Genomic DNA, 16,512 nt, shown 5'->3' on the forward strand with positions numbered 1-16,512 from the left:
TTTTATTGTGGCCAGCCTAAGGCACACCTGTGCAATAATCATGCTGTCTAATCAGCATCTTGATATGCTATCTGTGAGGTGGGATGGATTATCTCGGCAAAGGTGAAGTGCTCACTATCACAGATTCTTTCAGATTTGTGAACAATATTTTAGAGAAATGGTTATTTTGTGTATGTAGAAAATGTTTTAGACCTTTGAGTTCATCTCATGAAAAACGGGAGCAAAAACAAAAGTGTTGCGTTTATATTTTTGTTCAGTGTATTTTCCCCAATGTTGTTTATTATACGGCTCTTGTACCACTTTATTATAGTACCTAGCAGATAATAACGCATATTCCAATTGTTAATTTTGATGGTGCTGTTGAAATCAATGAAGGGAAGTAAACAAATAGCTACTTTTACTAAACTATTATACACATTTGAGGTATTAGTTGCATCTGTTTCAGAGTCAAAATAGAAGTCACATAAAGGAAACGGACAAGATAAGAAAAGGGATACAAACAGCAGAGAAGAAGCTGCGAGTCTGCGGCTACAGGTGGGCACAGTTCAAGAGAGATGACATACGAGATAATATGCATGTAGCATGTTCATTAAAGTACTCACTGACATAAAGGGGTGTGGTCTCACCCTGGATGGGGCTAGCAGTTTGTGAACAGCACGACAATGCAATATTAAAAAATGACTGAAATTAAAAGTGATATTTCTATTCATTTATCTCTGGTTTAATTCACCACCTATTAACCACTCTTAATCAAACACACAGATGCATGGTGGGCCCGGCATGCTAAATGCTATGCTAAATGCTATAAATGCTATGCTAAATGCTCAGCGTTCACTCGGGAGCCTTCAATGAGGCCTTTCTGATGTTTGTATTGGTTGAGGTCATTGTGAAATTGAAACTGGGATTGGTTATAGTGGGACAGAGAGGTTAAGTGGACTATATGTAATGCAATGAAAATGAACAGCAGGGAAGTTGAAGCGGGAGCAGAGGAGGACTTTTGGTGCACAAGACTCTAATTGACACATGTGAGTACAACAATCCTAATTGTCATGGTTGGCATTTAAAAACGTTTGTACATCTCTGTGTTGTGTGTTTTGGTGATTCATTTATCTGCTGTTGATTCTAAAGGAACTGCATTATGAATGTGACTTCATAGAACTTGTTGCACCTGCCGTGGTGTCCATAGCTATCCTTTTGTGTTATTGGACTTTATTCTCTTTTTTGTTTCAAAATACAAAGTATTGCATACTGTGAGACATTTTCATAAAATAAATTTTACTTTACATATCAGTAAAACATGATGATACCATGACATATAATACATCTGATTGAGAGATAGATTGGTTTCAGTAATAATAGTAAAACAATGTAACAGGAATAAAAATCCTCCAAGTCTTTATTGATCAATATTACAATACTTTGTCAACAGGAGCAAAATAAGACACTGTCATGGTCTTTACTGAGAGCAAAAGGAGCACAGGATACCTCAGATATAAACCCCCCATTCAAATATGTTCTGATTGATCTTATTATGATATCTTAAATTGAGTTGCAAGACCATTACAATAGTTTTTAAATCATCTTGGCAAAAGTTTCAGGAGTTCGATCATGTATTAACAACTTGTCTTAACAAAAGACACCAGCGTGCCTACAGACACTTTAGTTTATAAATGGTGTGCTGATTTAGTTCTTAGTTTAAGGATAAACACATTTTAAAGGACGTTTTTTGTGATTGGTTTTAGAAAGTAATTTGCACATTATTGACAAATACAATGTCAAGCTTTGTAAAAAAATAAGGCAATTAATTGATTTTTTTTCTAGTTACAGATAGAAGAGATGGGTTTTTATAGAAATGAGACAACATCTGAGTCACTGTCACAGGTTTCTGTATGTACAGACGATCCGCTGTTTAAATATAACACAAGTGTGAACAGGTTTGACATATCCTTGGACACAGCAGCAAGCACATCGGCTCCTTTATTTTAGGACTCAAAAAAACAAAACACAACAGCATGTCAATACATGTAAATAGACTTTATGTAAATGTAATAACCAGGCTTGATTAGTGAATAAGGTGGTCATTTTCACTTTTCCCATTCTCACCCTTCAATAGCCATGTCAAAATACACTTATTTAATGAAATCAATTCCTGAAATGGTGCTTTCTGCCTCTCAAATGTTGCCGTTATACATTGTATGTTCTTCTGTACGCATGTCTGAACATCCATAATAGTATGCAACATCCCGGAGTGTCTTGCATTATAATGAATAGACACAATGTGTGTGTCTGCATGCATGCAACTCTGCCTTGTGCGTGCACTTGCCAATTGTATACCAATCGTGAAGTTTCAGCTCCATCAGTTGTAGCCAGTTTCCATGGTAACACCTCTCTGAGAGCACAGACGTAGGAGGGAAGGGAAAGGCGCTGAGACAATTATGGTGGTGGAGGGTGCTGGAAAAAGGAAGAGCCCGGGATTGAGAGTGTGAAACAGTGCGAACCGTGGGAGGAGGCAAGACGGGAAGCAGATGCATGTGTTGCGTGTGTGTGTTGCTGTGTGTATCCTGGGAGAAGCAGGTGTCATGCATAGAAAAAAAAGGGGATTGTGGTCGTCATGACTACATATATGAACCTGTTACATATGCATCGGATGGAATATGAATTAAAAAGAGACAGAAAAGAAATGCTCCCAGGCCTGTGAACTTGAATTGTTTTCTGTTTGTTTAGAGTGAGAGCCTCCGAGTGAGTCAACCGGAATTTCTAATACAATTTAGTTTCCATGGTGACAGCAAATGGACAGGGAATGATATGTCCTTTTCCAACAGAGGGAAAACGCCATTGGTGTTGCTCTGTCTGAATCATTGTTTAGACCTGGCAAACATTACAGACCCTACAAATGACTCAACTGTTAACTAACTGCTGCGTCTCCTTTCATCCATTTCAATGCAGAATAAAGAAAACTGCCTGGCACAAAAGTGTCAAAAATGCTAAATGTTATAAAGCTGCAGTGTTCATTTCATCAGTAATCTCTTTCTGTGGAGATATACATGTTCTTTTGTGTCAAATTACTTTTGTTATCCAAACCAATAGCTATCCAGAGCTCTATAATTTGATATTCTTTATAGTATTCTTGTGATGCAGACATTAATGAAAGGCTATCATCCTCAATTTGTCGCCTCTCTACTAGAAGCTCTTTTTACATCAGCAAACTGTTCATGGAATTCAGTTATTTTGGTGCTTTTTAAGAGCTTGTGTGAATGTCTCTGAAACCACTTCTGAATGCAGCTGTTTTCGACAGCTTTTGACGTGGCCCTTTGTGTGCTATCCTCCGTCTAATGCACCACTCAGTATTCTCGCTTTCGAACAACCCTCATCATCCTCAGTTATATTTCTCTCTTCCAGTTCATTTCGGGTGTTGGCAGAACATCATGTCTGCAAAACTCCGCACAGATGGCCAAAAGACACTGACCGTCAGCAGACAGGAAGTAAGAAACTTGGAGATGATCTTTTTTTGGCAACTGTTTTATTAGAATACGGCATGAGAATCGCTTTATTAACTGTACGTCATAGTGTAACCTAATAAATATAAAATAATCCACCAAATTCACTGTAGCGTACATTGATGACAAATGTATAAAAGACGGATACAAATAGATATACTCAAATACAATTTTCTAAAATGCTTTGTTTAGAGCAACTACATAATGACATTCAACCAAGCGGCAGTTCTCATGTTGTCCTCGTGTTACTGTGCTTTAATAGTGATTGTCCAGACTCCATACACTCATATTGTTGGCAGAGTGTTGATACTGTGTGCAAAGTGTGTACTGTGTGCAAAAACGCTCACAGAAGATTATTAAAGTTGCTGCAGTTTGGTTGAAAAAAGTTGTTCTTTTAAAACCCTTCATTTGTTCCTAAGTGACATAAAACAAACTGTGATCGACACAGGACTTGTGTTTGTGGTGATTTCTTAATTAGTGGCATATCATTGAAGCTATTATTTGTCCTGAAAGGTGAAGCATAATGTAATGGACTGTAGGAAGCAGTCACTACACAGGACATTTTAATATTGTTTTGAAAGCATTCTTTTTTAAAACATTGTTTAATTTGGAGTCAACTTCTTATTTAAAAGACAAGACTGAGGATATTTTTTTATGTCAACGAATCCTTTGAAAAGACTATAAAGATAAGAAGGATGTTTGGTGCGTCGGGGTCCTGCTTCAAATAAAGTCAATGGTAACTACTCACTTGTGCAGCAATGTGTATCAATCCCCTGCTGAAAATAGGCCCCATGAAATGCTTCATTTCACATTTCTGTGAATGACATTTTATGAAAACAATAGTAACCAGCTTGGAAATGATTTACCCTTTAAGATTAAATCATATATTTTTAACCTCTTTCACACTTTAGTAACACATTTTGGGTCTGAGGTCCACAGACAGAATAGGGGAGTCAAAACGAAATACACATTGGTTTAAGTCTTCTCATGGGATTTATTGACACCAACTAACTTATAAATATGCCAGCCTTATTCTATCTCTGCTTCCAATTGAAATGTAGTTCAACCTGTCATACGTTAACATACACACAATTTGAAAATTATTTATGTACATATAACAATAATAATTACTTAACTGTGATCTGTAGTAAGGGTTGAATGAACATCCTGAATATTAGTGATACTAAAACTTGCATCAATGAATTGTTGCCACCATTTACTACGTGTCGGGCGTATGACAAACACAGTTTGTTCTCAGGGTCCAGTATCTTCTGTATTTTCTACTGATGTTTAAAATCACACATTTGAACCTTCATTTATCTACTCACAGATCAAACTAATGAACACATGATAACAAAGGCTAGTTGAGGAAAGGCTTTACTGTTTACGAATCTCGATCATCAGCAACATTTAACTTCTGTCTGTATGATTGCAGACGTGATGAGAGGACATCACTGCCTTTACACTTCTGAGAAAAACGGAAACATTGTCATAGGCATTAATTGTCTAATCTGCCGCTTGTATCCCACTCGCTATTATTAGATAAATAAATAACACTGCATGGAAATGTCTTCTCAATCCAATCACATTGCTTGTTTGCTGTTTTTAATTGCTTCTTGTACATGAGATTTCTACATTCTACCTCACATCAGAGTAAAGTTGCTGTGCTAAAAACGACAATAGTATAGATGCTGATAAGTTAGAATAAACTGGAAAAAGGTCACTTAAAAAAAAAAAACCCACAACAGATCTACACGTTTTTTAAATGTTCATCAATTAAAAAACATTGTGCCAAAATGAAATGTGTGTTACAGAAAGTGAAAATAAAGAACAGAACTTCACAGTGCCTTAGCATGTAGTTGAAAAAGCCACACTATTAGTTTCCTTTCACTCGCCCCAATTGATTTGGCACAATGTTTTTTTCAGATATATGTTTTGGCATTAAATGTCTGAGCACGAAGCTCTTTGGAAAGCCTGTAGCTAAAATACATCCTTACATGTATGGACATACTTATTATAAAATGCACATCACAAGCACTGACCCTCGCGGTCAAAGTTATAATTATTCCTCGTTGTTTTAGATACAGTGTGACATTTGACTTTTGGTAGGGGGTGGCGTCAAGGAGATGTTGTGTTGGTTCATCTCCATTCCCCTGCCAGCCGTGTCAATTTCTTACAGTGCTTTAAAGTCCTCCTATACACTTGAACCTGTTTCTTACAGTTATATGCACCTCTAACACAATCAAAGCAGTGGTTTGATAATACAGATGGCTCTCATCTTAAGCACATGTAATCTTAATAAAACAACCCTGCTCTGAGTACATTATCAAAGTCAAAGAATACAGACATGTTATTTCGTTTTCCAGCCCCTAAGTGTTTGGAGATTCACAGTGAGTTGAGCGACTGGATCAGTAAGAGCAGCATGGGACAACTCCAGCCCTTCAGAGATGTACTGTTGATTCGTATAATGATTCAAAGGCAACACACCTGATGCGTCCTCTTTCTGTTTTGTTTCAGTCCTTTCAAACTTTGTCCAGTCGTCTGACAGCATGGTCTGGGTCAAAGTGATATAATGGAGTCCTTTACATTCAAATAATCACTCAGATAAGTCTTTTGTGTTTGTCCAATGTTAGACTGTTGACAACCCAAGCCAGTGTCGGGAAAGATAGATGGAGAGAGGAAGAGTTAATGTCTCCATTTATTCCTCTGAGTCTTTCTTACTGATACGTCCTTTTATTTCTCCAGATATCCTGTCTGCTAGAAGCTGATCAAGGAGTAGACCATACTTCAGCAGGAAAAAGTCCACGGCAATAGATGGAAAATACGGAGAAAACTGTAATTGCGCTTCTCTTTTGCAACTAAGGTCACAGAACATTGCAAGAAAATCTGAAAGCCATCACTGAAACCTAATCAAGCATCTGTGAATTGAGAAGATTGTGAATTTGTACTGACCTGTAGAGATAATAGAAGAAAGAGAGCAGATAAAAGCCTAGCTTACACCAGGACTCCTTCTGGCAGTAATTGAGAATGTCGGCGTTCATCACACTGACAGGATCATACATGACCACTGAGCCGTCAGCTGGCCGATGAAGAAACCTGGAAAAAAGAGAGACTTTTGGCTCACGCGCGCACCAGATATACAAAAGCATGTCAGACATATGATATGGGACCTTACCTCCAGAGATGGTAGAAGAGAAGTGGGACATTTAGGCCAAGTGTGACCCACTCTGCAGCACACATGAACATCAAGCAGAAGAGCCCGTGGATGGAGTACTCCGGTACCACCAACTAACCAGAGCAGGCACAGGGAGGCAGGTTAGATAGGTCTGCGTAACATAACACTCATGAGTAATCGCTCTTCAACAACTGCGGGGAAAACACTGAAAAATGCATGGGCTAGATGTTGGATACACTCGATAAAACCAGAACCACACTGCAAGGCAAAGACTTTCACACAGAAGGTGTAAATGTTACAAATAACTTGCTGTTACGGATGCAAATATAGTAAAAGACTGGATAAAATATAGTTTCACGTACATGTTCACTGCTTTTGAGAGGTAAGTAGAAGTCATAGGTTCTATAAAAGAAGTGGACACAGCCTAAGGGTCTGAATAGTGAAACCAATGCAGATTTGCCAGAAACCTGTATTTTATTTACATCGCTTCTGGCTCCTAACAAAACAATTAGATCGATTGGCAGAAATGGGTCAAGACCCAATGGTAACCCTGGATTATCGAAAATGTGAGAAAAACTGGAGGCAGACTCACTGCTGGATGACCTCGTCTAGTTTTGTAAAATGAGGCCACAAACCAATGGATTACATCACGGTCAACTTTTTTAAAACTATTTATTGAAAAACCAGTTGCTGACTTGGTCTGCTGTTTGGTTGATGTTTATTACAGCTTCTACAAACAACGACTTTTAAATTGGCATCATTCTTTTTGTGTTAAACAGCAACTTTTAACTGCTCCAATCAATTGTTACCACTCTTATTGGCAATATTGTTGTTGGGACACAACTTATTGGTTAATAAAGGAATAACCCTCAAGGCTGGGTTGGCTTGAACCCTGAGACTAACCCTGAGACTGAATAAAGAAGTACAAACTAAATGTCAAAATAAAATAAAAAAATCTAAAAGTCAATTGTGAATATGTAATGTGTACATCTTTTTTTCTCTCTGCAACAGTTAAAGACTATGGTTATATAACATTTCCCCTACATAGACTATAATTAACACACATGTGTCCTCTAATTTCTTTATCAATGATATAGTAGTGGAGTGGGTATATAGTATTTGTGACACATAAGCTCCCTTCAGTGCAACTCTGTGGCAAAACAATATCATTTGAAGTAGTTCCAACTCTTCTCATTATTGAAGGGTTGTAGTTGATCCTACAAGTATGTTCTGTCTAACCAAACTTATTGAATACTACCAACATCATTTGCTTTGAACTTTAAAAGCTTTATTGAGTTGAACCAACTTAATATTAATTGAAAAGTTGTGGTGGTATTAAATGATAAAATGACTTTATATAAGCTATTATAACTTATTTATGTAATTCCATAATCCTCAATTATTTTGAGAATCATTTCAATAAGTCAAAATAAATAAAACATTTCAGTTCCACTTTTTGTAAGTTAAGAAAATGTTGTTATTTTAAACACATTCATGTATTCTTTATGTTTTAAGCATTATCTACTACCCCAGTGTATCCCATGACAAACTCTTAATTCAAATCATTAAAAAAACTATTTTCACACAATTGAAATGCATTATGGTTCACATTGTGATTCTGACCTTATGAGATGAAACTATACTTTGTTTAAATGTATGTGGACCACTACCATTAGCATGCTACCATCTCTAATAAATCAACCTTTACTGTTCTATTTTTTAATGATTAGTTGAGCTTATTTAAAACTTTTTTCAACACATAAATTGTCAAAATGGCCTCCACAGCAAGTCACATTTATTTTCAGTGACATCGAGTTCTCTTTCTGAATGCCTTGAAATGGAAACAGAAATCCATCACAACACACAGAACCTTGACGGTGTACAGTAACTGAATGTCCATCTCTGTGTGAATGCAGAGCGCTGATGGTGGGCAGTACAGAAAAGCTACATGTGACATTAATCAGAGTGCGTCATGGTCCTCACAATAGCTAGAAAGTCAAATGGTCATGCGTGAAGCCCCTCTGTTTTAGTCATCCACCAGCAGCAAAACAAAAACATACCAGAAAAAAGAAGTAAAAAACGATTACTCACTCTGCGGAGCAGGTTGCAGATTCTTTCAATGTTGAGAATCCTTTCTCTCTGCAAATGTAAGGAAAGTCTGGTTAATGGTCTGCATATTTCTTCATCCTACCTACTTCTTGTATCTCCCATGAAAATCTCCAGGCAGAGATAACACATGCTTTTATTTAAAGCTGACAATTGTTGACATATTTCACTGACGCATCAACAATATGCAAAAGCTAGATCAGATGAGAGCTTTCAAACACAAAGAGAATCCTGCCTAAATGTCAGTGCTATGGCTATGATTACAGATATGGCTGGAAAATACATATAATAAATAATAACTTACTGCCAAAACAACGTCATTTTCCATTTCAAATTCTTAAGTTACTTTCCATTATATAATGAAAAAAAAAAATCCCCTTGCATCTAAGCGAAAAACGTAATTATGGGTTGTCGAGAAAGCCAATTTTATGGATATTTTCCATCAACACATAAAGAACATCAGCCATTTTCAGTCGAGATCAAATGTTCTTGTCTCCTGAGAGCTTTGAGAGGGCTCAGTGATCATTTTCTCCAAATGAAAGCCATTTATCTTCCAGCACCTAGGGGCCTCTACGCTGATCTTTTATTTGGGTGTTTATTCATTAGCTAGCAAGGCAAATGAGATGTTATGCTGTAATTCATCAATCTACATTATTCTCTGCTCAATACCAAAGAAAAGAACCAATATCCTAGGTAATTACTAGATGGATCTTTTATTTGTTTTGCTTCATTCACTGTGATTGGATAAGCAGCATTGATATGCTATAGATAGCTTCAGCTGGAAAGACTCTCTTACTCATTTCGTGACATATTAAGACATCTGTCTAAGTTACAGGATGTCGGCTTCCAGAATGGAGGCTAGTGTGACGTCGATTCCCTTTGGCCTGAGGCACAGACTTCACCTTCTCTCAAACTGTGGACATGAATTCAAACTCCCTCGGTGACCTGAAAGTAGATTCTGCCCTGAATCCACAACATCCAGCATGCAAGACCGATGCCGGCTCTCCAGCGTCACTGTCTATTTGCAGATGTTGGTTTTTGTCAATTTCTTATTATGCGTGCTTTGTCCTTCAATGACACTTTGAAATGTGAAGACCACAACAATGGACTGATGTGTAAAGTTAGCTCCTTTCTTTATGAAAGTAATTTTTTCTTAATTTCCATGAATGTTCTACGTGCCTCTTCAATTTTCCCCCCGAGACAAGTGTTTAGAATTTAATTTTACGTGGCGGCTGAATTATTTGACATTTTATGGTTAGTAATCGCACTTACAAATTATTGTCCTCCTGTAACTGTGTTTAGATTTACAACTTGGAAACTGCCCTAATTAGTCACGGGTCATCCACTGCACTATGAATCAAACGCATTTGGGACATTTCACAGTGTGCATAACAAGTCAAAGAAATGAACGGCAAAGAGAGTAGTCAAGAACAGAGAATAATACGTACTCTATTTAAGTGGCAGTGAAGAACAATATAATTGATTCAACTGGTTTCACCAATAAAGAAGGCTTTAAATGAAGGAAAGGCCAAGGGCTTGACTTTTGTAATGTGCTATTTAATGGAGAGAGGTAAAATACTGCAGCAATTTGGCAAGCTCTTTTCAAAGGCTTAGCAAGAAGGAATAATACTACATTTCAGTCCCTCCTCTGTCAAGCAGCCAAACACTTTGTCTCTCTTTTATACTGCAACTGTGATGGAAGGCTTTGCACAGGAACCTGATGAGGAAACACGTGTTGGTTAGTCTGTTGTGTTCATTTTGAATGTCACACGTCTTTTTCACAGACGGCAGCAGTCTAGTTACGACATTGCTCTTCACTGAAATCAGAAATAATTGCTGTTTATTTTCCGAAGCTGTTGCCAGGTATGTTTTCTTCTGTTTGTGCAGTTTATTGAATCTGGTATTAGCGGAACACACCAGCAATTTATATTCTATCTGAACACATCTCACATGGTGATGTACAGACGAAATGGGCCCCTCCCCCAGCACCTCTTTCCCCCTCTCTCTGAAACCAGAGCCCGGTCTGTTCTGATTGGTTAGCTGGTCTGCTCTGTTGTGATTGATCAACCGCTTAGAGATGTCCCTCCCTTAGCTTATCACGTACAATGGTGGATTATAGCCAATAGAAGAGTTACCTAGTGATCTCACTATGTTACGGAAGTAAACAAAGGATTCCAATGGAGGCGTTTCAGGCAGAGGTTTGAGTGTGTGAGAGAGAAACTCCCTCTGGGGGGAACTTTTGGATGTTAGCCTTTGCAGACCATTTACATGCACACAAACCACACACTACAGGATAGGGAAAACGCAAACCTGTCCTCTAATGATTTATATTAGTCAGAAATAACACATCTACTCCTTAACATCAGTATTTGGACAGCTTCTGTTTTCAGTTGCATTATATTTTGTACAGGTGCTGCAGTTATTGTGTCCACCCCCCTGTAGCTGGCGGCGTGCCTCCACACCCCCGGTCTGCTTTCACAGTTTCCTCTCCCACTCCTCATCACTCTCACGTTGCAGTTCAGATGCAGGTTCACATGATTGCTGGAACATTAGCTAACTTGTGAAAAAGACATTCACAGCTGCTGTTAACTTGCTAAATGAATAATGGCAGTCGTTATTGACTCATGGTGCTGATATTGTCTGTTCTTGCAAAGGAATGAGACAGAGACTTTCAGATGTGACTTCTTAGTTTGTGTTACAGAGAGGGAAACCAAGTATATGCGCTTATTTGAGTATTTCATTGTGTGAACAGAAGCTTTATTTTCATTGCTCTTTTTTGTATTTAAAGAAGGTTGATTGTCTCAATCTGCATACAAACAAGTTTTCCTTGAAAACAAACATTTAAACGACTAACTGCAGCTGAATAAAACATTTGAAAGATTTCATTCCAAAAACACAAAACTGCATTTATATAAAGGGGTGCTTGCTATTTTAGGATAATAGAGGGGTCATCTGTAAAAACGTCTGTCTGTGTTTTTTAAGGAGGTTTTGATCTCTGCTTTTGATCTCTGCTTTTTCTACATGTGTAATATTTGCTGATAGATTAAAGGTCAAATGCAACGTTTTGGGGGTAAAACCCTGGATTTGTTTGAAGCATTTATGTGTAGTTCAGTAAAGGTTCTTCTTGGAAATGAAAAGGTGGGATTCCTGTGTGCACACAAGGGTTTGATCAGCTTGAAAGAAGTGAAGCAGCATGGTTCTTACCGCTCTGGTGGGATTGCTCTGATCAATGGGGTTTTTGAAGTCTGTGCCGAGCTCATCAAATGCAATGATCTGAAAAACAACATACGTGTTAGTTGTTTTCTTTCAATGGGTTTCCTTCAGGACACTAATGAATGCACATTCTGCAACTGTATATCAAATAGAGGCAAAGTTGGTGTCTTTTCAACTGCACGCTCTCGAGAAATATTCCTGTCTCAGCCTGTTGTTCAACACGTACTGTAGCTCTCTGTTCTGCACACCCACTGCTTCTGGTGCAGCTGCAGCCACATCGCGCACTTTGCTCGATCGAATGCTAAATGCATACATACTGTGATTGTAAGAGCTCATGTGTCATTATGAAGTCCCCCAAGGAGCTAGAATTACCCCTTTTCCCTGTTTTTCATCTAAAATAATAATAATAAACCAGTGTATATTGATAAAGTATGAACACTTTGTTCACATGGGAAATGATGTGAAAATACCCGGGCATTGACAGCTGTGAAGGGAAAAGCATCATTTATTTATCAATAATCTGAAATCACTTCACATTGAAAAAATTGTTATATTTGAAATATAAGACTCTATGAGTATGTATGAGAATAAATAACCATATATGAAATTGAGGGTCACTGTAGAGAAAATAACGTAATGGTTCATATATGTATCAATCATTCCCCCAGCTCCCTGTGTGGGAGTATGAAGGATAATTGTTCCAGCTCTCTCTGATTAATGGCTCCATAAAAATACTAATAAGTCTTGGTGTAAAGGCCACCCACTGTGCTTATCATCAGTGGAGCCTTTAAACAGTGGAGCTTTTCTTTGTCGGCTCAATGAGAAGCAATAAAAGCAGACATTATTCACAGATAAGAGAGGATCTGATTCGCTGATCAACAATGACAGATCCAGTTTAAAATAGAAGAAAGCCCTGCTGGTAATTTCCCCATACAAGTCTATAGGGCTCTCCCTGGTCTTCCTTCACACTGTTGTAAACAGATGCAGTTTCCATGGCGACACGGTGAGCCCCTCAGTGGGCTCCATGGTTACTATAGCAGTGAACAAACGTTCTGATTGGTTGGGAGCCACGTAGATTTGGTGTGCTGGACCAGTGGTTAGAGGCGGACTGGGGGAAGGGGTGGACATCATCTTACTTTGATAAGCGTTTGGATCACATGGTTTAACGCTGAGCCAGACCTCTCTCTCACACAGACACACTGCCTGACTCACATGGAGTCACACCCACTTAGTCAATTGGTACGTCAGTTATTTCAAGTCTAATGTTCATAATGATGTATTTCACATTATTCCTGCCTCCGTGGGTTTGTAGGCTGAAAGGTGGCAGATTAAAGCTTCAAGTGTTTGTTCAGCCTGCCCTTGAGTAAACGAGCACACCGAGTGCAACGGTGTGCGGCCATATCTGTGCAAATTTCACTCAAAATGCCGCCGGCAGAGAGCTTCACAACAGCCTGGCACTGAGATGTGTGATTATTGAGGTTTGCTTTCTCCCTGTACTCATTTGCTGCAGTTTGCTGAAGCCTGGACATCTTGTTTGAGGAACTGTTTGTCAGTTCTCTGGGATGACAGGTCGCCTACTGTAGAGGGGTGTCAGACGAGCTCCAGGTAATTATACTGTTGATCAACCTGCATGTTACTGTACGGAAATAGGTGAAGGAATTCAGACTGAACACAATGTTTTTCAACTCCTGCAACACTCTGGTCTATTTCAACTAATTATGTATTTCCAGTTTCATGTAGGTGTTGAAATTGAAGGGTATAAAGTGGCATTTGTTGACTTCGAAGAGGCAATTTGAAATGTCAGTCAAATATAAGGTACAATTACACTGAGATTGGAAACATTTATGCATGCCATTACTGTGCCTCCTGAGTACCTGAGTGAGGTGTGTATGTGTGTATGAGGTGTGTGTGTGTATGCCCGTTGGTGTTGTACAACCTTGTGTAGGCGGATGTGTTTGTCTGCCTGCGTGGGAGGAAGCGTTAACAGACCATACATTTCTGCTTCCAGTGCTACTCACCTGCCATATGACGAAGAAGATGAGGGCAGCGCACAGCACCAAGGTAAGCATGTAGCAGAAGGCCGCAAAGGTGAATGCCATGGCTGAGCCCGCCATCCTGAAGACGAGATGGGTCGATAGAGAGGAAGAGGATTTCTCCCCTGCTCTCTTTCTCTCTGTGGCTACTGCCTGCCTCTTAGGTAGAGGTTATTTTCTGTCTCCCCCTCTGCTGCGAGCAGGGGCTGTATTGTCCAAGTAGGTAGAGCACCCAGTCACAATCAATACCCAGCAGTCATGTCTTTGTCTCTTTTTGTATATCTGACAGCAGGGTGATTTAGGAAGCACTTATAAGTCTGTTAGCAGCCACAGTTGTCTCTAGTTGCTCCTTTTTCTTTAGTCTCTGACAGGCAAAATGTCTGTCTCCTCCTCCTCCTCCATCTTCATGTAGTTTCTCTCTAGACAGAGCCTACACATTTTCTCCTCACATTAACAAATGCAACAAAGTGTGTGAGTGACAGGCTGACCACAGGATTCTCATTGATACTAAGCACAGCGCTGCGTTTTATTATTATTGATTATAGTATTGGATGGTTATGGCTTATGACAGTTCAGCAGTTAGTCGTATGGCTTTCACTTCATCTGTTGCTCTAAATCAAGAACACCATTAATGACGCATTTGATCCAGTTGTAGACAACCAGAGGTGTGTTGTCTGTGAGTTATAGTTTACAGAGACAGCCTCCTAAGTATTACTTATTTGATTACTACATTTATTGGAACATGAATCTGCAAATGTATTGAAGATACACGGTATTGCTTTGCACTTTAGACAGTTACATTCTCACAAAGCTAATTACTGGTGATTCTTCTATTAAATACTATAATATAATAAAATAATGAAGCCGTACAAATTGAAATTTCAAATGAAAGAACTATTTAACATTACAAAGCCAAACACACACACATCAAAGAGACTTAGAATTACAAAATTAGAGTATTATATGGACTGTAGTTCTATTAAACATTTTTGTCTGACTGATCGTAGTATCAAATAGAGAATACCTGTGTCTGGTTGGAGACGAGTCTGCCCCTGAACAGTCCTCTCTTTCCTCGTCTCTGTCAATTTGGGTCGGCACCATGTCACACTTCTTCTCTGTGCATCTTCCTCTCAGACGCATCCCCCAGATTTATCCAAACACATTTAGATTTGTCTCTGCTGACTGGCGTGCAGGGTAAATGATTCAAGTCTGGGGAGGAGGCAAAGGGGGGGGGGAGATTTAACCAGAAACGTGCAGAACATCTACATGTTGAGCCGCGTTTACTCTGACTTTGAAATCTCTTCTGTTCTCAAGCCAAAATGTCCACAGCCCTCAGAAGTCATAAGTCAATCAGTCCAGCTCTCTATTGTCTCCTCCTTTCCTTATTGCCTTTGTGTCCTCTTTCTTTAAGTCTCTTTCTGAGACGTTAAAAGCTGAGTCTGCTGTCCCTGTCGGTCTCTACCTCTATTTCTTAGACTGCGAGATAAATATTTCTATCACGCTTGATGTTCTAACGCTCGTCCAATCGTGTCGCTGTGTATCCCTCCCTCTCCCTCCTCTCTCTCTCCCTCTCTCTCTCTCTCTCTCTCTCTCTCCTCCTCCTCTCTGTCAGTCTGTTTCCCTCTGTCTTGCATATATACATTTGGATAATCTCTTGTTCCCCAGTAAGGGGTGAGGGGGCAGGGCAGGCTGCAAATGTTTTTCCTTTAGTCTGCCTTTCTCTCTCTCTGTGTCTCTCTTTCCATTTCTCTCCTTTCTTTTCACCAGAGTCTTCAGGAATCCATCATGTCATCGAAATGTGCTCTAAGAGGGTGTTGCTCTCAATCAACTGTCACTTTTTAAAATGAATCCGTCTATTTGTATTTCACTTAACATCTATTCAAATTGCTCATATTCCCTTTGGTGCTTTTTTTTACCTGATTTAGAAACCACTTGTATCATCTTATTTGACATCTTTTGTTAGAAGTATTCAATATTAACATTGCTGATTATCCATGTCAATTTGTACATTATATCTTTGACAAATGCAAAACTCTTTAAAGAATCACCTGCATCATAAATACACAAACCGCACCACTGTCTCATTCAATGCACGGGTCACACAGATGTGATGACGTAATGCAGTGGTTCCCAACCTTTCCAGACTCACAACCCATGTTCTTATCACATGAGGTCCAATTCCCCACACCACTCGTTATGTTCCAAATGTGTTCTTTATTCAACATTATTAGTCATGACAGTGGATATTCTTTAAATGTGAGTTGTCCAAACTTGGTCAAGTGTTGATTTGAAGCATTCTAGCCTACTATCAATTGGGTGACAAAACAGTTTTTCATACTAGTACGCAGGGCCGTCCTTGGCCAACTTGGGGCCCCAAGCGACATTGTGAGATGAGGCCCCCCCCCCCCCCCACCCCACCTGACAGGAGTGAAAAATGTTTTGGGAAAACAAAGTACTTTGCAAAATGTCCGTTTTATTATTATTATTA

General features: G+C 39.0%; 1 protein-coding gene and 1 long non-coding RNA gene across 4 annotated transcripts; one reads left to right on the forward strand and one right to left on the reverse strand.

Annotated features, from left to right (window-relative positions):
• The first annotated feature begins 848 nt into the window (after positions 1-848).
• Positions 849-6,367, forward strand: LOC307018859. Its single transcript, XR_013802516.1, has 3 exons — positions 849-1,025; positions 3,400-3,482; positions 6,243-6,367. It is a non-coding gene; the product is annotated as an uncharacterized lncRNA (long non-coding RNA).
• On the reverse strand, positions 3,525-16,241 carry cnih2 (cornichon family AMPA receptor auxiliary protein 2). 3 transcript variants are annotated; one of them, XM_079649338.1, is made up of 6 exons: positions 14,010-14,833; positions 11,983-12,051; positions 8,764-8,811; positions 6,673-6,785; positions 6,450-6,593; positions 3,525-6,282 (listed from the first exon to the last, which is right to left on the reverse strand). In XM_079649338.1, the coding sequence occupies exons 1-6, from the start codon at positions 14,103-14,105 to the stop codon at positions 6,255-6,257; spliced, it is 498 nt and encodes a 165-aa protein (XP_079505464.1). In that variant the 5' UTR covers positions 14,106-14,833; the 3' UTR covers positions 3,525-6,254. The 3 variants fall into 3 exon arrangements, with proteins under 3 accessions (XP_079505464.1, XP_079505463.1, XP_079505462.1); XM_079649337.1 differs by lacking the exon at positions 3,525-6,282 and adding an exon at positions 15,049-16,241 and having other exon boundaries at positions 6,401-6,593; positions 14,010-14,230; XM_079649336.1 differs by lacking the exon at positions 3,525-6,282 and having other exon boundaries at positions 6,401-6,593.
• Between the last annotated feature and the right edge of the window lie 271 nt (positions 16,242-16,512).

Source organism: Notothenia rossii, assembly GCF_949606895.1.
Source record: "Notothenia rossii genome assembly, chromosome: 9".
NCBI classification, from domain to species: domain Eukaryota; kingdom Metazoa; phylum Chordata; class Actinopteri; order Perciformes; family Nototheniidae; genus Notothenia; species Notothenia rossii.